This window comes from Eleutherodactylus coqui, chromosome 7 (assembly GCF_035609145.1).
Source record: "Eleutherodactylus coqui strain aEleCoq1 chromosome 7, aEleCoq1.hap1, whole genome shotgun sequence".
Lineage (NCBI taxonomy): Eukaryota > Metazoa > Chordata > Amphibia > Anura > Eleutherodactylidae > Eleutherodactylus > Eleutherodactylus coqui.
Window position 1 is genome coordinate 121,108,841 of NC_089843.1, and position 23,692 is coordinate 121,132,532.

The 23,692-nt window shown below is 40.6% G+C and overlaps 1 protein-coding gene across 1 annotated transcript in view; it reads right to left on the minus strand.

The window, feature by feature from the left end:
• The window catches only part of GUCY1A1 (guanylate cyclase 1 soluble subunit alpha 1), a 72,791-nt gene that overhangs the window by 11,195 nt on the left and 37,904 nt on the right, over window positions 1-23,692 (minus strand). Inside the window, exon 5 of the mRNA XM_066573603.1 lies at window positions 6,082-6,567. Within this exon, the coding sequence (XP_066429700.1) occupies window positions 6,082-6,567 (486 nt within the window). The remainder of the gene's footprint in view (window positions 1-6,081; window positions 6,568-23,692) is intronic.

Consider the following 23,692-nt stretch of genomic DNA (forward strand, 5'->3'; position numbering starts at 1 on the left):
ACGGAGCAGGTAAGTGAAAAACTTTTTATAACTTCTGTATGGCTCATAATTAATGCACAATGTACATTACAAAGTGCATTAATATGGCCATACAGAAGTGTATAGACCCACTTGCTGCCGCGGGACAACCCCTTTAACACTCCATGACGTACAGTTACGTCATGGAGGTTCAGCTTTGTATAGAGGGGAATTGGGGTCGATCCCACTCCATACAATGTGGGTGTTGGCTGTTTCTTACTGCTGACACCTGCCGGCGATAGCTGCAATCAGCGCTCCCGCTGATCACAGCTGTAACCACAATTCTGACAGTGGCATTTAAATGCCCTGATTGGAGTTCAGAGACACAGAACGGACACCTTTCATTTGCCATGGCAGCTGGAAGCCTTCTGAAAGCCCCCAGGGATGCCATTGTGGATTGCCTATCAAGCTATGCATGTGGCGTGGCTTGATATATTGCCTGTCAGATCAAGGCATGATGTAATATTATGGTATTACATCATGCTGCAGAAGCGATTAAACTTGTTCCCTATGGGGACTAGAAAAGAATGCAAAAAACAGTTTTAAAAAAGATTTATCAATTATTACAAAAAAAAAAATAAAAAGGTAATAAAACTATAGAAAAACTTCTTCCATATTTATAATAAAAACGTTAAATGAAAAAAATCCAAAAACATTTTTGGTATCGCTGCTCCTATAACGGTCCGATCTATCAAAGTAACAAATTATTTACCCCAGACAGTGAACATTGTCAGAAGATTTAAAAAAAAAAAACATCAGAATTGCCCTTTTTTGTCCCCCTGTCTCCAAGAAAAAATGTAATAAAAAGTGATCAAAAAGTCATATGTACTCCAAAATGGTACCAATAGAAACTACAGGACGTTCCACAAAAAAAATGAGTCCCTCCATACAACTATTTAAATGGAAAAATACAGTATTGGCTATCAGGAGAAGACAGCAGAAAATAATTAGATTTTTTTCCAAAGATATTTCATCTTTTAAAGGCCGCCTGCAGATGGGCGGGTCGGATCCGGCAGCGAGGATTCTCGCGGCCGGACCTGACCCGAGCGCCTGCAGGGACCATGTGTACTCACCCGCGCCCGCCGGGTCCGGCTGTTTGATGTGCTGGCTTGCCGCGCATATGCAGCCCGGAGGCGGGTGAGTGACATTTCTGTGTGGGGCTCTGCGAACCCCGCACAGAAATGGAGCATGCCGCGATTTGTTTGCCGCGCGATATTTCGCGCGGCCAAATCGCGGCCGTCTGCATAGGATTGCGTTTGTTAACGCAATCCTATGCAGGCTTCCAGCGGTGGAAATTGCGCGAGAAATCCCGCCGCGGAATTTCCGCCCATCTGCAGGCGGCCAAAAGTAGAGCAGCAAAAAAAAAAACTATATAAATTTGGTATCACAGTAATTGTACTGACCCACAGAATAAAGTTATCCTGTCATTTTTGTGGTAGTGTATACACCATAGAAACAAGACCCCCCCACCCCACAAAGATAGCGGAATTGCACTTTATTTTCCATTTCACTCCACTAAGAATTTTTTAAAGTTTTTCACTATATTAAATAGTACTATTGAAAAATACATCACGTCCTGCAAAAAAACCAAGCCATCAGACATCTATGTTGATGGATAAATTAAACAGTTACGATTTCTTAAAATTGGGGAGGAAAAAACAAAAATGAAAAAAAAAAGGGCCGTATTCTTAAGGGATTAAACGTAGGAACTAAAGATGATCTAGTATACTCGCTAAGGCTATCTACTTGAGAGAGTAGTGCCTTAGCCGAGTATCCTCCCGCTCGTCTCTAAAGATTCGGGGGGCGGCAGGGGGCGGGGAGAGCGGGGAGGAACAGAGGGGAGATCTCTCTCTCTCCCCCAGCTCCCCCCTGCTTACCGCCGCAACTCACCTGTCACCCGCGCCGGCAGCCGAATCTTTACAGACGAGCGGGAGGATACTCGGCTAAGGCACTACTCGCTCGAGTAGTTAGCCTCAGTGAGTACACTCGCTCATCTCTAGTAGGAACCCATTGGTGATTGACGGCATCTATCAGAACCATCCAGTGTTTAATAAATGTATATATTTTTATCTTACTCGGTTGTGTGTGGATGAATGGCGCGGCGTCTACTGGACAACATTTTTATTCCCATGTTTGCATAACATTTCACAAAACAAATCTCTGGATATGTTGGGTGTAGAGACAAGTTAAGGAAGGACACATCTGTACCCTGTAAGTCAATCTCCAATCCACTAAAGAGCCCTAAAACATGACTAAGAATTCTAGCCAAACCAGAGAAACCGTAGAAGGAAACCCACCTGTAGACGACTCCCTATGCCATCTGGTGGTCTCCTCATTACCCCCTCTCTCAGAGCTTCGCTAAATATTAAATGGCTATTCCATACATTGTTTTGAATGCTTCCTTCTAGGTCATTACAGAGAATAAATTCCATCCTGACTGACGTTATACTAGGTGCCCTGTGTCACAAATGGTTTAGGTGGTTCTTGTTTGAAACTACTCATCCATGGCTAATACATTTGAGCGACAAATGGAAGACTTATTTGAAGATTAACCCACAGACTTCTAAAAATGGATTACTTTCCCTGTAAGGGTGCCCACCCACTAGTGTTTTTTTACTGCGAAATTCGCAGCGTTTTTTTTTTTCTGCAGGGGTCTTTGGGCTATGGGACATGCAAAGCTAAAATCGCGATCGCACAAAATCGCGATATCGCAGTAAATTGCGATTTTGCGCGATCGCGATTTTTACATTACAAGTCCCATAGACCCCCTGCAGAAAAAAAAAACCTGCGAATTTCGCAGTGAAAAAAAACGCCAGTGGGTGGGCGCCCTAAAGCAAAGTTCTGCTCAGATTACTTTCACACCGCCACAATACGACTGCATTGTTGATGCAATTTTTTAACATTTCTAAACCGGAGCATTAAAAAACTGCATCAAGAAAAAATTGCACAAGGATTTTGAAAAAAGGTATGCATTATCAAAAAAATGCATGCATTATTTAAATGCGCATGCCGTTTTTTTCCCTTAAGAAACACTTTTTTTGCTGCATTTTTTTTCTGTGGTTCATAAATGCTCCAAGGCTGTGTTCACACTTGGCTTTCTTTTGCTATGTTTTTAAACCGCAGCAAAAAAATGCATACATTGTTAAAAACCACGTGCATGTTTCAGAAACCATGTGTGCATGCACTGGATGGTGACTGATTGGACGTTTGCTGCCTGGCTTCATTTGTCGGTCGGTGTGCACGTATGACCCTTTGTGGTCTGCGCTCACTCCTACCGCTGAGTGTTTTTGCTCGTAAATTCCCACGCATGCGCCATTCTCTGTCCCGCGCTATTTTCCTGCCATATGATGATTTGGAGGGCTATATCAGCAGGTGGGGGAGTGTTTGTCACTCATTGAGAAAGGAAATGAAACGCGTATCGGAGTGCCTCTTGGTTCCATTGGTGGGTCCTATCTTTACATATGGCTTTAATACTGTTTGATTATTTGCAGTTATCTTTATTTTCATTCATAAAAACTTTTTGTAGCATTGTCTTTAAACTTGTAGACTGTAGACATGGTTTATTTGTGACACTTCCGTGGACGTGGGGTCTTACAGTCTCCTATATATTATGGTAGAATTTTTTGTGCAATAATGAACTGGATGTTTACTATAACTTGTTTTTATTAATTTACAGGTTATAAATAATTAAAAAATATGTATAAATATTTATTCAGCTATTGTAGTAAATCTAGAATTGGGAGGGTTCTGTGAGACTCCCTGTCAGTTAAAGGTTAACATATGCATGCGATTAACTAATCAGAGTCTCTCAGACTTATACTTAGTTATGTATACTAATACCGAGACCTGCTATGCACTTTAATCCCTTGTCCGTTGGATCCATGGTTTTAATATAGCCTCCTGTTTGTGTCATGTGTTAAATGTATGACTTGACGTTTATTGCATTAAGTTGATACAATAAACGTCAAGATTTATCTTATTCTTTGGATGCTGGATACAACATTTTTCACTGCTGCGTGTGGAGTCCAGGCTTCAGGTTTCTCTGTGCATCCTGTTGAAATTTACCTGTCCATTTTTCAAACATCTACATAAGGTGAGCTGAACCATTTCCATTTTTGTGTTATGTGTTAATTGTATGTCTTTGATAAAGTGATTGTTTGGCTTCATACACCTTTTGGTTTTTTTTTTGTTAACCCTTTGCAACCCAATTTTAGATTCAGGGTTTCCTAGGGGTCTTTCTTTTTCTGCCATGATACAATGGTGCCATTTTGCTGGCTAGAGCCAGTACTGCGGTATGGGACATGCAGGAGAGGCCCCTGACAACAGAGCGGCCAGTAATATACAGTAAGAATACCCTGACGGACATCTTCCTACATCAGAGCTGTACAGCCTTCAATTAGAATCTTCTTTCAGACATCAAACAGTGGATTGGAAAGGGGTAATACCTAGTGTTCGAGTAGTCTTATACTATGGCTGCTCCAACACAGTAGCCCCTTTACTTTGAAATTCTGCATGTTTTTGTATGTGTTTTTTAAACAATGTATGCATTTCCTTTTTTAAAGTATAAGGTTTATGTGAATTTTGGTTGCGGTCCAAAAACGCAGGGAAAAATAACTAGTGTGAACATAGCTCAAAAACTCACCAAAAAGACAAATGCATTTGAAAAAGTTGACATATAGGAGAAAAAAGAAAACTAAATAAGTACTAACCACAACAAATTCTGAACGCAACATTGATAAGCCTGAAGATTTAAACAGAAGACATGGCCTCCTATTAAAACACTGTCCATATGGTCACCCCGAGTCAAAACCAACATTGTGGTAAATCTAACAATAATAATATAGTAGAATATATATTCACCTCTCCTTTAAGACTGATCTCACCGACAACCTAAAGGGTATTAGTGTATCTTGACGCCACTGAACTAGGGGGTGGAGGCAAGATACACTCCCACAACCAATGACCCCTGCTGGATTGGCTGGCCAGGCCAGCTTCGGTTAAGTGCTAAACTGCTCACTGTTGGGCCCACCGCCGCTCTGCAGCGCTCACATCTGGCAATTGAGACCCCGGTGTTGTCCTGTGGATGACGTATGCGAGGTTGGCCGTTGCTACTGCGACGCTTCTCACAATTACCCCAACCGGCGGCACTGCATCGCGGTCCTCTGTCTGGCATGGTCGGCCCCCTCCCCTGCTGTAACACTGATCACGGGATTTTTTGCTGTCACGGTCTCCTCTGCTGGGTGCGACGCTTGCAAGCTCTTTGCTGTGGAGGTCCCCTGCTCACACTAACATGGACTCTGGTGTGTGTGGAGCCTTCGGCACAGGGCTGGCTTCACCCCTCCCAGCTCCGCTGCTGTCACTATCCTCGGACGGCTGCAAGCGAACAACACCGACCGGCCGAGGGGACATTGACAGGAGGGCATTCAGACCAAGCGTGACAGAGGGAGGATTTACAACAGACAGCAGGATAGTGGACATAAACAGCAGCAGCCCATTAATGTTGAGCGGCGGAGGGCAATATTAGGCCAGCAGCCTGTGGAGATGATGGGAGCAGGCGAGCAGCGGACCCGACATTGAGAGCAGCAGCCCATTAAGGCCGAGCACCGGAGGAGACATTCTAAGGAGCAGCAGCCCATGAATCTCAAGTGCCAGAGGGGGCATTCACACCAGCAGCCTGGGGACATGATGGCCACCCATTTACCTGGGCAGCCAATGCAGCTGGAGGCGTTGGTTGTAGGAGTGTTTCTTGTCTCCACCCCCTAGTTCCGGTGGCGTCAAGATACACTAATACCAACCAAAAGAACTGTAATTCAAATGAATGGACAATCATGTCCAAAAGAGTTGGAGCAGGTCTTATTTAGTAGCTCTCTACTCTGCCTAGGTTGGGTTTGTTGCTTTTTGATAACAGAAGTGAACTTGGGTGTATAAATTAAACTAACAATATTACTCCTTTACATAGAAAAACAAACACAAAAATGTTACAATGACACAAACTAAAAAAAGCTTACATCAATTCAAACTGAACATAGCTCCAACGAACATTCCTTCACAATGGGACATTACCTTATAGACATCTAGTTCTCCGCACTGGAAATCAAAGAGCGTGTAAAGTTCATTCAGCATGGTGATAACTTGCATGGGTGAGCAATGAGAACAGATTGCGGTGAAGCCCACAATATCAGAGAAAAGCATGGTGACATTGTTAAACTTCTTGGCTTTCACAGTCTGTCCTTGCCACAGCTGCTGAGCAACTTCACCAGGAAAAATTGAGAACAAGAGGTCAACCGTTTTCTTTTTCTCCTCTTCTAAAGCTTGGTGGGCACATTCCAGGGTAGCCTTCAGCTTTCCTAACCTTTTTTTCAGTCCATCTTGTGCTCGGGCCTGTTCTCCTATTAGTACCACATCTCTCAGAGCATTGTGGATAGGAATATCTGACAAGTAGAGACCTCGTCCTGTGAAGTCTTCTAATCGATCAACACAAGGAGAGCCCAGAAATAGAATAGCACTTGATTCAAAAACATAGATCATCTGGCCTTTCAGATTCATTGCCTGTGATTGCAGGAGAGAAAATAAAATAGTTAGAAACACTAAGTTTTGCATAACTTTCACTGTTTTCCCATAAAGTATAGTTTTGCCTTTAATCACATTTTTTTATCTACATATTATGTGTAGATTACCGACTAATTATGCGTTATCTTTTATAGTGCCTGAAGAGTTGCATCAGGTCGTAAAGCCTATTTTCACTCAGAACTGCACAAAAAATATGCAGGTTTCGAACCTGACATCCTGCATTAACAGCAGCTAGTTCAGTAAATGTAGAGAGAATATTCAACTGTATATTATTGGAAGACGCGATCTTAATAAAACATAGAGTTCTCAATCTGAAAAAAATTCTCCCAAAAAACAAATAGTGCAGTTTATGTTACAGTATAGAGATCAAATAAACTAGGAGAATGTCAACATGAAGACATACAAGTTGGCTCCACATACCCCCGCAGAATTGACCTGGTCGGCAGGTCCAATAAAGACAAACCTTCTAGACAAGAGCCCCCTCTCATACCACTCAATACGCTTATGGAGGGAAACTAGATACAAATATAAACTATCAACCAATCCATCTAGACTATTACCTATGATACCAAACAAAAATTTCCCCCCAAGTAAGGACCTGGTACATTTCCAGTGGTGAAAAATCAATGAACTCACAAGTATACACAATATGATAGAAAATTCCAGAATACTTACCATAACCCAATTTAAAACCAAATTCAATCCTCCCACATCTGAGAATTTTAGGATCAACCAAGTCTACCATTTCTTAGGTTCACTCAGGCTCCCACGAACCCTCCCGGACTTAACCACGTTCGAGAGACTATGCCTGAGAGACCCTATGAAAAAAGGGCTCCTTATCCCTGATCTACAACGTATTGAACAAAGCGGGGGGAGAGGGGAAACTCCCATATATGGAAAAATGGGAGAAGGACCTAAATATAAGTTTGTCACTAGAGAAATGGAGACAATGCTGTGAGACGGTGGCGAAGGGGAGCCATCAGGTGACCTTGACGGAGACATCCATAAAGATTCTCCATCGAACCCACCTGGTGCCATATAGACTGCACCAAATATACCAATCAACCTCACCCCTCTGTTTCAGAGAATGTGCCGAAATAGGCACACAAGCCCATATCTGGTGGACATGCCCGGTAGTAGCAAGACTGGACACAAGTACATAGGCTTCTACAGAGGCTATTCATAGGAACCCTACATAAAACTCCAGCAGTGCTCCTCTTAGGGGATCGCCAACCAGGGATCAGATATCGAGCCCATAAGCTGATCCAGGTGATCTGTATGGCAGCAAGAATTCATATTGCATCTAGGTGGAGGCAAAGAAAACTCTCCTTCCGGGAAGTGCTTGATAGAGTCTCTTGTATTGCAATGTACGAGAGACTGCACGCAATAGGAGCAGACGCTCTAGAAAAATTCGGTGAGATATGGGATTCCTGGGTGAGCATGGTAGACATACCAGGAATAAGACACATCCTCCAGTCGACCTAAAAATGATATCCTCAAGACAAAAAAGAAAAATGATAGTGTTCAGATAAGGAACGAGAGACGACCACAGCTGATCTTTGTTAAAACCTTGTTAAAATTTTATTGATTGAACTGATAAAGTTAGTAATCACAACTATTTGATGATATAGATCCTCTAGTGAAAACTGGAGATAGTGAATTAAATGAGTAATAGAAAAAAAAAAGTGTTGGCAAGAGAATAGTACATTCATTTTAAGAACAAGATCTACGCTGTATGACTTGCTTTGCCCCCTGCAAGGGGAAATTTTCTCTTGAACATTCGGAAAAGCTGTACTTAACGTGATTGCTTCTCGAATAAAGTATTTTGAAACTAAACTAGGAGAATGTCAACAGTTTCACTTAGGCCGGGTCAGGTGGCCAAAAGCATAAAATGCTGTGTTGATAATGCAGAGTTTTACTGCTGTGGAGCTGACCTATCGGCACATATGGCAGTGAAATTGTGCTGCGCATGGCAGCGTATCTCCACCTGTGTTTTTTTTGTTTTTATTTCCCACTTGCAACAGCGCGTATACATACGACCTATAGAGAACAATGGGCTCTCACAAGAATAAGGCGGCAAAATAGAACCTGTTGCAGTTTTTTTTGCGCTGTCGTTTTACACAATTCCTACATGCTAATGTGAGTAGAGTTGTGTATTGGATTGCCTGTGAATTAGGGCATATCACATGAGCGTATAGCGCATGTGTAATCTTATTCTCGTGTGAGCCCGGCCTTAATCCTACCAGGAACCAGAGAAATCTGAATCCAGCTGCGGGTTATAAGATTCATTTATAGGTAACATCAATATATAAACTGCAAGTCCTCTAAACTGTGAGCAGCATCATGTAGTGCCTGTCACACTGGTTATAGTGATATGTCTGCTGTGTAGATCTGTGCAGGAGTTTTGGAGAAGCTTGCCTTTTATCAGTAGCAGCAAATTTACTTAAGGCTGCCTGTTCATAGGCGTTTTTGCATTGCGTTCCCCGCGGCGATATTCCGGTTGTGGAGAACGCAATGCATCCTTTCCATAGCGTTGCTATGGAAAGCACCATGTTAGACAGGCTCACCGCGGAGATCTGTCAGCTGGCACCGGCTCCGGGATATCACAACACCCATGGACAGGCAGCCTTAAGTAGTCCTGAATATTCTTGAGCTGCAAGCTAGCTACATCCAGCCCGCCCGCCCGCCCTCCAGCCAATGATTGTCAGCTCTCTGCTTATTACTGTGCATAAAAAGAGAGAGAGAGCTGCCACTCATTGGCTAGAGGGTGGGGTGGGTGTGGCTAGGCGGCAGCTCATGAATATGCAAGACTCATTCTCTGAGTGGCTGCTACTAATTAAATGCAAGTTTCTCCAAAACTACTGCACAGATCAACACAGCAGACATATCACTGTAATCAGTGTGACAGGCACTACATTATGGTGCTCTCAGCGCGGGCAGGAATAGGAAGGTGACAGGGTCTCTTTAAACATGCAAAACTTTTATTACCGTCACAGAAATTATTGCCAGTGAAATCTGATTTTAAAGAAATCCATATGCCCCACATGGGTAAATACATGACAAAAAGTAGAGGTCATCCATTCCAAACCCCTCAGATAAGAAAGCTCAAAGAGCAGCTATTCTGACAATAAGAGCCAATTGCTATAAATTAGGGTAGTTTCAATCTAGATATAAAAGTACATTGCTCAAAAAAATTAAGAGAACACTTTGCTAAAAAAATTTTTTAGGGGAAGACAAATCACACATCATATCTTGATGAATGAAAGACATGCTAATTGTGAAGCTGCTCTCATCTATGAATGGTACCAATAGTAGACCTGTTAATTCTGAGCTTCTCTGAGAATGCCATTTGAGCTGTATGGCACTGGGTTGTGAGCGCAGGTCCAACAATAGGACATTGAACCCTCATGCCATTCTCATGGAGACTGTTTCTGAGAATTTGGTCAGAAACGTGCAGACCAGTATCCCGCTGAAGGTAATTTTGTAGGGTTCAGGGAATGCTCTTCCAGTTCCTCTTCGCACAAAGCAGCAGATACCATTCCTGATGCTGAGCTAATACCATTCTATGGCTCTGTCTAACTCTATTCATGTAATGACCAGAGCCCTGGTATCTGCTCCACGCTTGAAACTCTGCTGGGAGACACGGTAAGCCTTCTTACAACTGCATATCTGAATGTGTCTTCCTGAAGGAGTAGGACTTAGTTAGTTATCTCGCTTGTACAACGAGGGTCCGTAGCACCGATCTAGAATGACCACGACCAAGAGTATTGTTCCATTCAGTATTGATGTTGGAGGAGGTCCCGTTACCTATCTGTTGCACCCATGAGTGCCGCGGACGACCAGGAGGCCTACGCCATCCGGCAGGGGGTCGTCTCTCAATTTTCCTAGCAATTGCTGAGCACCGTGGGCCGGAACAGCTTCTGACAAGAGTGCAACATGAAGTGCAAGTCGTCTCCTTGTTATTGTTTTTGTGATTGACTCAAGCCCCGTGCAAGCCTGTATCTCGCTGTTTCTGATGAAGTCAAACTAACGGACACAGAGAATCTGGTGTTGGCATCGCATGTGAAAGGACTCCAGATGCTCAGTTGTTTGTGACAGCAAGGTCCAGGTCTCCGAGCCGTACAATAACATTGGCATTATCCAGGTTCTGGTAAAATCGAATCTTAGTCCTGAGGGAGTACCTGAAGGAGTAGGACTACCCTTTTGTAATCTGACCGGGCTGTAGGTACCACATCATCCTACCAGTAGTGACAGGGACATTAGAAAACCACAAAACTAGCCAAAATAAGGGTGTGTTCACACATTACGTTCCAACCTCCAATATTGGTTTTTCGTCTGGATTGAAAAACAGCATCGAGAATAATTGACTATACTATGCTGGCTAGCACAAATGAATGTCAAAAACAAAAGGAAACCTGGTCAAACGGAGACCATACTGGTTTCTGTTTGACTAATAAATCCTGTGGCTTCATCCAGGGTTCCATATGGATGTTGTTTTCTATGATCCATTTAAGAAACCAAAGGGGGAAGCCAACTAGTCACCCAATAGCATGAGTGTCATAAGTAATATCTATGAAAAATCTTTTAAATTAGCCTATAAATTAATGTTGATGTAACTTTTACCACAAAAAACTGGTAAAACATATTGACTCGAGTATAAGCCTAGGTATACTCAAGTATATACTAGGTAAAGAAAAAGATGCAATACTTACCTCCCAGCCGGCATCTGTGTCCCCGGCACGATGATCTCCCCGCTGTGTAAGTAAGCGCTGAGATTGGATCGAGCGCCAGCCAATCACAGCCATTCAGTGATGTCATCCACTGAATGGCTGTAAATGACCAAGCGCCGGCTGTGATTGGCTGGCGCTCAATCCAATCACAGTGCTTACCTACACAGTGCTGACGGCGGGGGAATTCAAAGCTGAGCAGGGAGATGACAGCAGGGAGAATTCTCAAGCAGCTTGCCGCACCGCCGAGGAGACCCTCGTGCTGGGGATACAGACGCACGCTGGGAGGTGAGTATTGTGGGGTTTTTGTTGTTATTTTTTTTACCTCACTCGAGTATAAGCCGAGGGAGGCTTTTTAGCATAAAAAAATATGCTGAAAAACTAGGCTTATTCTCGAGTATATATGGTATATAAATTCTAAAAAATGATGAACAAACTCTGAAGTAAGTCCCTAAGGTAAATGCTGCTACATGCATTCATCTAGTTATGAGTGATGTGTTAATGTCTGGAAAATGGCCAAAAATTGACTTGTTTAACTATAAATATAGCAAATGCTTTGCATGCCTATTCATTATGATAAACAGAATTTAAGTTCTGTTCACGCAAATGTTTTTCTCTACATTAATCTTTGTAATTACATATTTTTACAGGAAAACAAAGACCAACATTTCATGTAATGGCTCCACTGATTTCAATTAGATTTTTCTGCTGACAAACTCTGCCGATGTGCCCGTTTCATGAGAAACCATCATTTTGGAGGAAAGAAAATATGCTATTCTATAGAGGCAAAAAAATGGAAACCCAACATTGTAGTTTTTAATTTTTTTTTTACCAATGCCATCCATTGTGCTATTCCTTTTTTTAATTGAAACTGTTAAAACAGATTTATTCAAAAGATAAGACAATGTTAGAGCAAAATCTGCCAATTAATAGGATGACTACTGGTTTATAAAACACATATATGTTGTAGCGTCATTTAATTGTAAAGGGACAGCAGAAATGTTTTTTGAGGAAAAAAAAGTTATTAGAAATCTTCCAAATTCATGTGTAAATTATAGTAAATCTCTAAGGCCTTGGTAGACCATGCCCCTCCTGTTAAGACCCACCCACTTTCAGAAAAATGGAAAACGCTGTGCAAAAAAAGTGCACCCTTAAATTTGTGACTTCTGTAACAAGTACCTTGATAAACTCCCTCCAAAGTCTTTGCAGTGTGCCAGTAAGGAACGCATACAAACACTTTTGAGATTTTTTTTTTGTTTCTAACTGGAGCTTTCCTTTAACCATAAAAAGTAAAAGATACTTCACCAGCACAGTTAATGATGTGACATACAGTTTCATCAGGTGCTGTACTATATCCTATCTTAACATGTCAAACGAAATGCCATCAGCTTTTCAGAAACTGTTCCTGCCGGGAGACAAAGAATCGCTTGTCTGGAGAATAAACTGTTCTGCAAAAAACTGGAATGCGGGCCTAAAAAGTTTACTTTCAAGTGAGAAAAATATGCGCATATTCTGACTACCAGTCATATAAAATATCATTTTTATAAATCTATTTAATAACTAATCGCCCCCCAAAATAACATTCTGCAAACTTTTTAATAAAATCTGACTAGAGAAGAGAATTCTAGTTTCTATTTTACCAAAAAGAAAAAAAATCTGTCACATTTCACTTCAGTCTTTTTGTATTGAATCTAATGAGGTGCTGAATTATGGTTTTCATGATAAGCAGAGCTGTATTACTTTTGCGTGGAGTTAGGAAATAAATTGATTTTCACATAGTGTATGCAATTTATTGCTAATACCATCTAGGTATATGCATTTATGCTACATAGGTATTTTTATCTGAAAAGCTATAAATGAAGGAAGACTGTAAAAAGCGTGACACTTACAATGCATTTGGAAAGTCTTCAGACCCTTTCACTTTATTTACATTTTGTTATATTGTGGCCTTATAAAAAAAAAGAACTCACATTTTTCCTTGAATTCTTTCAAGGTGAAAATGTAATATTTTGCATTAACATAACTATTCAGACCCTTTGGTATGACCCTTTAAATTTAGTTCTGAGGGTCACCCATTTCTCTTGGTCATCTTTGAGATGTTTCTACACCTTGATCGGAGACCATCTTTGGTAATTTCAGTTGATGGGTCATAATTTTAAAAGACACACTGCTGTCTAGATAAGTTCTCACAGCTCACAATGCATATCAGAGCCAAAACAAAGCCACGGGGAGAAAAAAAAACGCCTGTAGAGCTCAGTACAGGATTGTGTAGAGGCACAAATCTGGAGAAGGCTACAGAAAAAATCTGCTACGTTGAAAGTTCCCAAGAGCACAGTGGCCTCCATAAATCTTACATGGAAGAAGTTTGGAACTATGAGGACTCTTCCTAGACCTGGACGACTCTGCAAACTATGTAATCTGGGGAGAAGGGTTTTGGCAAGATAAACGACGAAGAACCCAATAGTCATTCTGGCTAATCTCAATAGATCTTGTGTGCAGATGAGAGAAACCAGAAGGTCAACCATCCTGTGTTCATTTTCTCATAATAGGGTATTGAGTGCAGAATGATGGGGAAAAACTAGATTTTTTTTTTCCAATTTGCACAAGGCCGCAACATTACAAAATGTAAAAAAGTGAAAAGGTCTGAAGACTTTACAAATGTACTATAGAGCAGTGGTGATCAGCCTGATATATTCTGGGGCCTCTCAAAAGCCACCACGGTTAGGGTGTCGTTTTTTTTTGTTTTTTTTTAAACAGCTGCATTTATGGCCAACATTTCCTCCACAGATTTTATTTGGCTAAAATCAGACCAAAAACAATTACAAAAAAAGATCTTTCAAGAGCTGTACTTGTTTTTGGCAAAATACATATGGTAGGACCACAGGCATCTCTAAGGATACGTTCACACTTAGTGGAAAATCTGCCCCAAAATCCAAATCAAAACCGTGACAAGAACACATGCTAAAATCCACGCCATTTTTGTGGATCTGCAGCAACTTTCACCACTGCAATGGAAAGGGTGAAATCTACTGCAGGTCCACATCAAAATCCTCACCAATTGTGAAAATCTTGATGCTTTTTTTGTCACGGTTTTGAAGTGCATCTTAGTTTAGATCTGTATGTTTTGCAAATGCATTTAAAATGGATTTGAAAATGACTACAATTACACATTTTTATCTCATTTCTTTTCCTAATGGCTCCAGTAATGTAAATATTGTGCTTGCTCTAAAATTTCTAGTATGTAAAAAAATTTCAAATGACCTTAATTAACAAGAAAATAAACTTTTCAATACATGTGTACTTACCTTTCTTAGGGGCTGTTTATATGTTTTTGCCCTATGTATAGTGTGTATGGCTGTGCTAAACATGTCCACAGGGCTCCGCAGTCAAAAGGAAGTCAAAAAGAATGTCCTTCTGGCCTCCGTCTAACTGGTATGAGCACTATACCACAAAAAAGGGAAGCAATAATGTAGTAGACTATGCTATTCCATTCAATGTCGTTCTGTAATGTATCCCTTTAACGGAGGTCATAATAGCCTATTCAAGACAGATCCGTCATTGGCCTCCGTTGAAGGGGTATCCCAGGGAGTTCCAGTGACATCATTGTCAAAATAGGGACTCAGCATTTAGCAATGTGTCCTTACACAATTAACAATCCTGTAATTGAGTCTATGTGAATCTACCACAAGTAGGCACTCTACTACAGTGCAGTGATCACTTTGCTGACTGTACACCCTGCAGAAGAGCAGCCAAGTGAGGGCAAAGCCAACACACAGGAGTCCTGCACAAGCCTTACATCACCATGCAGCATGAGAAAATGGAATAAAAAATTTGGAGCAACCCCAGTGAAGAAGAAATGGCGATATGAAGCTGAATCGCTGTCGTATGATTGAGAAGCTTGTATTCGAAAGGTGCTGCCGACCCTAACCGACGGTATACCTAATAGGCAAACGTGTGGAACAACGAATTAGGGAAAAGAGAAATATATGTAATTTTTTGGAAGGGTGAAATTGGCGCAACCTTTTAACATGATGAAAAATAATAATTGAAAAAGGAAGTATCAGCTAAAAAGACCCTGTTTTCATTAACATAGTTAGCATCTTTGGATGTATAACCCCAGCAAGTACTGAGGAGCAGCTTCTAACACCTCAAAACGTGTATACAAGCTGGTTTAAAAAATAAACTTAGATCTTTTGGGCTAACACATCTATTTTCAATCATTATTTTTTTGTTTCACGTTAAACAGTTGCGCCAATTTCACACTTCTTGAAAAATACATATATTTTTCTCTTTACTTTGCTGGTAGTGGTGGCTTTAGTTCAATCTTTTCCCTTCCATACATGGCAGCTTTCTCTCTTTCTATGGTTACTGTGTTTATTTGTCCCACCATTGATATCTGTATTCTGTACTTTACTGCAGTTCGCTTTCTGGTTACAGGCAGACTATACCTATTTTCCTACTCCACTCTAAAAGGTTGTCTTATTGACTTCTCAGCCTGTTGTTCAGCAGTGTCAACACTTAGGTCTAGGACCCTACACCAGTGGGATTCAAACATCTGCACCTCTAGAATAGGGCAAACAGGACTTGTTACATAGGCATTCCACGGTGTGAAAATCCAAAACATAAATTGACATGCTATGAAGTGTTGATGAGAATTCTTGAATTTTGGGGCCCTACCAAACAGTGGTTAGAGCAGGTAAAACTGCCCACGCGGCAAGTCCTTCATGCGCAAATGCTGAAAACAAAATTGACAGAGAAACCTAGACGGAGCCATAGCCTTTAAGCCTTGTTCACACGGCAGAATTTCACTGTGGATTTAGGCTTGGATTCTGCACCCAAATCCATGATGACATCTGCACCATTTTAGCATTCTATTTTTTGAATGTGAACTAGTATTGAGCCATTACTGTAATATCTCTAGACCCAATTTCATAAAAAGGATCGTGAATCAGGATGGCCGATTCTAATGCCCGTTGAAGAATGTGAATGTGTGTCCCATCTATGAATGCGGCTCAGTTGCCAGCACTCTTGTTCTTTACTGCTGGGTTTCAAATCACATCAAGCATAACATCTGAATAGACTTAGAAAAACTCCATCCAGATGTCGCCCTTTGGTGAGATTGAACTTACAACTCCAGCATTGCAAAGCTGCAATGCTAATAACTGAGCCACCACAGCTATCCTATCTGCTCCAGAGGAAGAGGAAGAGGAGGAGAACAGGAGGAATAAATAGAAAGAGAACATAAAAACACCATCCAAATGTTGTCATTGGAGAGATTTTAACCTAGAAGTCCAGCAAGCCAATAGTGTTAATGACTGAGCCACCATGCTTGTTCTTCAATTTACTTCTTCCTCCTCCTTTCGATGGAGGAGAATAAGAAGAAAGTTAAGAAGAAGAAGAAGAGGTAAGAGGAAAATACGAAGGAGAAGGAAAAGGTGAAAAGGAAGGAGAATAAGATCGTTTACTTCTTCTCTTGAGGAGAAGGAGAAAAAGGAGAAGTAAGAGGAGGAAGAAGGAAGTTTTGTGGCTCAGTGGCTAGCACTAGTGCACTGTAGCGCTGAAGTTCTAGGTTTATGGTTGATTATGGACCACATCTGTGTGGAGTTTGTATGTTCTCCTTGTGTTTATTATTCTTATTCGTCTTCATCTTTTCTTCTTCCTGTTCTTCTCCTTTTCTAGAGTAGAAAGAACAGGTCTGGTGGCTCAGTTGTTTGCACTGCTGCATTACAGAACTGGAATTGTGGTTAAAATCTACCAAGGACAACATCTGGATGTTTTTGTATATTCTTTTTGTGTTTATTCTTGTTGTTGTTCTCCTCTGGAGCAGAACAAACAAGTGTGATGACTCAGTTGTTAGCAATGCGCTTTTGCAGTTCTGGAGTTGTAAGTTCAAATCTGACCAAGAGTCACATTTGGATGTTTTTTTTTTAGGTTATCTTTGTGTTTATTTTTGTTGTTTTTCTTCTCGTTCAGAGAACAATAGACAAGTGTGGTTGCTCAGTTGTTAGTTGCAGTTGTAGGTTCAAATCTGACACGGGCAACATGTGGATGGAGTTTTTCAAAGTCCATGCAAATGTTATTCTTGATGGAATTTGAAATCAAGACCCCAGCAAGGAAGGGCAATAATGCTGCATTCCTAGAAAGGACACACACACCTCTTTTTGTAAAATAATTTTCTGTTAATTTTTGTTAAAAACTAGCCACAATGTGATTTTGCAAAAATCAGGTCTACTTTATCGCCTGGCCAATCAAAATGAGCAGCACTTGTGAATGAGCATTTGTGCTGTAGTTCATACAGTGTGGATTTTCCATATATGAATTCTGAAATCTGGATTGTAGCAAAAAAGAATCGACATGTTAATTTAGGCAGATTTCCCCAATTTCCTGAGGCAAAATCCATGAGCCAATCCGCATGAAAATCCCAGTAGAACTTTGAGGCTTGGCCTTGACGTTCCTCATTGGATTAAATGGTCACGTCGATGTCAGATTTTTTTGGCTTGATCTGACAATTATAAACCCGTATGAACTTGCCCTAAATGTATGAAACAGAGGACATTTTGGTCTCGGTTTAACTAGTTTTCAGTCCTCTTCAGTCTCTTAAAAACCTAAGACATACATCTCTTTCTACCATAAGATGTTCAGATGTTGAAGCAGTGGCGTAACTATAGGGGGATGCAGAGGTAGCAGTCCCTACCGGGTCCAGGAACCTTAAGGGGCCCAAAGGCCGCCCCTGTTTCATAAGAAGAACCAGTATTATAAATGGCACATGATAGATAGGGGGCCCTGTTACATATTTCACATTGGGGCCCAAGGGCTCCGAGTTACGCATCTGTCTTGAAGGATTGCTTAGATTGTGATCTTTGATTGTCAAATAACTATTTCAATTTTGCAGCTACGGTGTGTGACGCTAAATACTCTTGTATAAAAAAGACAAAAGTATTATAGAGATGGTAACATTCTTGGCTAACCAGAAAAACGATATTTGCAACCTTTCAGAGCATAGGGGCCCCTTCAACAGACAGATCAATTAAAAACTGAGAGAAATGTACAACCTTTAAATGCTGCTACATGAAGACTTTAGTACATGGGGTGATACATCATTAAGATAAGCCAGAGCAATAAAACGAAGGTGTTGTATTTGAAATGAAAGTGGAAAAGGTGATGATTTAGGTCACAGATCTGGACTCGGCTGACGGGTGTGAAGTGTCCGTGTAATGAGTCAGAAATCCAGGGATTAGATTCAATTCTTGTGTTAATGGCTGGAAAGGTTTTATCAGTTGGAATTCCCAGATTTTTCTCTCGCTCATTCTTAAAATGACCTTTGAGGATTAAGACATTAAAGTTTGTCACGTTGTGGTCTGGTCCGGAGAAATGTTTACCCACAAGTGTATCAAGCTGTTCGCACTCGTATGTCTCTGCAAATTCATCCTGGATTGTAGTTTTTGCTTTGTTTCCCCGATGTAGAGTTCTTGATGGAACGTTGTACACCGTATAATGTACAGCATGTTGGAGGATGTACATGAGAACGCGTTAGGGATTTTATAGTCCTGTTGTATGTGTGTGTTTGCAGATATGGGTACAGGTCTTGCATATTTTGATGTTACAAGGGAGGCTGCCAGTCTCTGATGGTGATGTGAGGCACTTCTGACAAGTGCATTCCTTAGGTTTGGTGGCTGTTTGTACGAGAAGAGGTAAAGCTGGGAATATTTTTTTCAATCTTTCGTCTTCTTAGAAAATGGGTTTGGAATCAGCAGTAAATTTCCTCAAGGTATTAATCTGAAGGTTTAATGTGACCACTAGGGGCATCTTGCTGTTCTCTTCCCTCTGTTTGTGACCAAGAAGCTGCACGTTGAAATCCTTGCGGCTCTGTGGATCATCTATAACCAGTGGATGTATCTCTGTTGTAGGAATGTATTCCTCAGATATGACAGATGTTTTCTGTGTTCACTGTCTGAACAATACCGGATGTATCAAAAAACTTGGCTGTAGGCCACGGACTTCTTTGTGTGTTGTGGATAGATACTGTCCCATCTTAGATATGGTAGACGGTCTTTAGGCTTATGACAGATTAATGCTTGTGTTGTATTGTTTTTGATGTATAAGGTTGTATCCAGTAAATGTATTAGAGATTGTGAGCAGTTGAGTTGCTGACTTTCGACTAGAACATCAAAAAGTTCCATCCAACTATCAGGCTGACACTCATCTTGAGACCCTACCCAGAATGTTAGCAGATCATCATTATAGGAGATCTCTAAATACTTCTCTTTATTTGAACTCTGATCCACAGGAAATCCAAAGATGTTTGGCTAGCTTGAAGTGAACTTCCAGTTAATGTACAGAGAAATCGACTAGATATATACCATAGGGTATTTAATAATTTCTTAATGACAATCCAAGGTATCAAACCTGATTTTGGCACTAGTTCTATGTGTGGGAATCCTATAGACTATTTGCATTGGAATTACCAAAAATGTAAACGACAAGTGTATTGGAATTTTCTTTATGCTGGATGTAATCAGTTTTTAGGTGATGTTAGTCTACCTTGACTCCATCTAAGTGAAGCTGTTTCTGAACAGATCATCTATTCTTACAGAAACCGTATTATGAGAAGCTACAGTCCTCCAATGATCTCTAGCACATCTCTAATGCAACTTGCCCTGTGACTATAGAAGGCAAGGAGGGGTTATAGCGTAGTCCAGCTCTTCCTAAAATAAGGACGGCTGCTGGATGACTCCACATGACATGAGCCAGGCACCAGGCCAACATTTAGCCAATGAACAGCAGTACGTCTGAATAGTACTAAAGTAGCTCATCATCCCTGTACTGGTGGTGGCTCACTTTGACTATTAAAAGAAACATGAAGAAAAAGCCACCCTTCACAAACTCCGCACATGAGCTAAATGTTTTTTTATTTTTAATGGAAAGCAAACAAAAACTTCCAATTTACTTTCGTTCTGCTAGGTTTTCAGTTTTTAACAGAATAGTGCAGTTTTCAGCGCTATTTGATCTGATAAAACAAGAAACAGATACCTAACAGAACAGAAGGCAACTGAAAGATTTGGTTTCCGTTCCGTTTTTTTAAAAAAAACAAAAAATATTTAAATCAATGAGGAAAAAACACGACAGAGAGAGATGGAAAGCATGAATGCAGGCTGAATGCTGGTGTGACCAAGCCCTTACATGGAACTGGTTTGGTGCAGTTTGCAAGCAACTGCTGTTGCCTGATGAAAGTTGCAGTATAGCCTCAAGTGGGCTTAGGGTCCTTTTACACAGCAACATAAATTGATATGAGCATACAACCAGCGGTAAGGTAACGTTTATATATCATTCGCTTGGCAGGCATTAACACTGAACAATAATCAAGTGTTCATTCGAATATAATCACACCTCTAGTCGCACCTTCAGCCAATGCTTTCTATTCAGCAAATCGTTAAGACGCCTGTTTACACAAAAAGGCTTGCAGCAGACGAACAAAGATTTTTAGATCTGCATGAAAGACCTGATCAGTGATCTAATAATTTATCACTGATCACTCGCTGGCTCAGCGCATTTACACCTAACAATTATTGTGCAACCCACTCAATCTAATGATTATTCACATGATAATCATCCCATGTAAAAGGTCCCTAAAGTCCCATTTACACGCAACGAGTAACGCTCGATATTCATTCAAATGATGACATATGAGCGAATCCTTGCGTGTAAATGCTGCTATCGTTCACTCTTCAGCTGAACAATGATTTGAAGGTGAGCCCAAAATCCATCGTTCAGTCAAAGAGAGATAACACAGATCGCACGCTGTGTTCTGCATGGGAGTTGGAGATTACATTGTATTCTGCCGACAGCCCGTGCGAGAACAACGGAGCTGCGTGCAGAGCTCAGACCACAAACAACTCCACAGGCCCTTTTACATGCAAATGAAACTGATAAAGTGGTAATGGACATTAGGGTCCATTAACACTTTATGCAAAACAATCGCTAAAACTGTCAATCTTTCAGTCGTTTGAAAGATTGACTTTGTGAGTAAATAGGGCTTTAGACTTAATACAGTATCATACATCACTTTGCATGCTTATTGGCCTAACTGTGAAAAAATTCAGACTATACTATACAGTCATACACTTTAGATAGCAGACAGCCAAACAGTGTTCACAGACAGTTCTAGTCACCAAATACTCCATACATTTTTGCAAGTGCGGCAAAATATGTACTGCATCAGTCATGAGATCAGGAAAATCAAGGTAATTAGCATGTTCCAATTATATCTTCAATCTGAAACCTATTGAGACACAAATTTTAGAAAAACAGAACTATTTAACATTAAAAAAACATAATTCTTTCTAGGGGGCAGAATTATCTTTCTGTAAAACTGACAAAATATGTATTCTTCATTTACCATACTAAGTATTTTAAAGTTTGGTAAAAATGTACCCAAAATTGCAGACTAATATAGTCCAGCATCTCCTAATAGACAATAAAAGGCCTTATTCGTCTCCCTTTTTTTCCGATTTTTGTTTTTTCCTCCTCCCTTTTAAAAAATCATGACTTTTTAATTCATCGACGTAGCTGTCTGAGGGCTTGTTTTTTTGTGGAATGAGTTGTATTTTTGAATAGTTCTATATAATGTACCAAATAATGTACTGAAAAACTTTTAAAAAATTCTTAGTGCAGTGAAATGGAAAAAAAACTAAATTTCGCTATTTTTCGGTGCGTCTTGTTTCTAAGCGTACACACTGCAACAAAAATGACCTAATAACTTTATTCTATGTGTCAGTGTGAATAATACAATACCAAATTTTTTTATTTTTTTTTGCTGTACTACTTTTTTTTTTTTTTTAAAGATATTTAATTTTTTCAAATTATTTTCTGCTGCCATCTTCTGACAGCCATGACTTTTTTATTTTTTCACCAACATAGTTGTGCGATGTCTCATTTTGTGTGGGACATCCTTTAGTTTCCGCTGGTACCATTCTGGAGTATATGACTTTTTGATTGCTTTTTACTACATTTCTTTTGGGAGACGGAGTGACTAAAAAAGCGTTATTTTTTTTTCTGGTGATGTTCACCGTTCTGGGTATATAATGTATTACTTTGATAGATCGGACCTTTATGGATGCAGCGATACCAAATATGTATTTTTTGTTTTATTATTTAGATTATGTTTTTTATAAATATGGCAAAAGGTTTGTTTTATTAACTTTTATTGCCTTTTTTATTTAATTAGTAAAAAAAAAAAAAGAAACTTAATTTTTCCTTTTTTTAATTAGTCCCCAGAATTGACAACAACTTGCGATGCTTTGATCGCTCCTGCAGTATAATGTAATGCCATAGCATTACATCATACTGCGATCAGGTAGGCATTCTATCAAGCTACCCCATGAGCATGGCTTGATTGGCACTATACAGTGACAGCCCTGGGGCCTTTTGGAAGGACCCCAGCTGCGAAGACATCCACACGGCTCCCTGTGATCTCATTGCGAGGATCCATATGGGACCCCTGAATATCGGCCAGGAAATTTAAGTGCCGCTATCAGTATTGGCAGTGACATTTAAAGCGTTAACAGCTCCAGTGAACTGCGCAGCTTATCGGAGCTGTTGCGGGCGGGGATTGGCTGTGAGAAACAGCCGACGCCCGCCGGGCGATCTCCCTTCATACATACCCTGACGCTGCAGGACGTAAGCTTATGTCCTGTGTCGTTAAGGGGTTAAATACCTTATGTGTTAAGCTTCATATCCTGAGGTTATATTATGGGTTTGCACCGGCGTATATATATACTAGGAATCTGTACAATCTCTGTGCGCCACCATACTGTGCATGGGGCCTAACAACCCCTTTACTGAATCAACTGTGCAGTTTTAAGAAAACCCATGAATCCATAAAAGTGTACTTATTTACTACCTAGTTAATGAGAAGTATTAGGTGAACAGATAGATCATATATATGTATAAAAGCTATAAATTAGCTAACTTTTTGGTTACAGCATTAGTTAATAAACTCAGAGCACATTAATGGGCTAAAGCTTATGATCCTTTTACACTGGCTCAATTAACTGGCCCAAATGTTCCTCTTCGGCTCATTCACACAAATCATTCCGTTTCATAAAAATGCTCACTGATCAGCTGTGCTTCTCCCTGTGTGAATGGGGAGATGTACGGCCGTCTTACAGCGATGAATAGTAGTATTTACACACATTCCTCCCCATAAGCCGATTGAAGGAAAATGACATGAGCGCCGTTCTATATGCGTTCTAATTAGCACTTGTAGATACGGCTGCTTTTTAACGAGCCGATTTTCATTTGAACGAGCGATGCCATCACTAGCTCATTCGCTCTCATTCAGATTGTTTAGACAGGCAAGACCCATTGTCTTTCTCAGT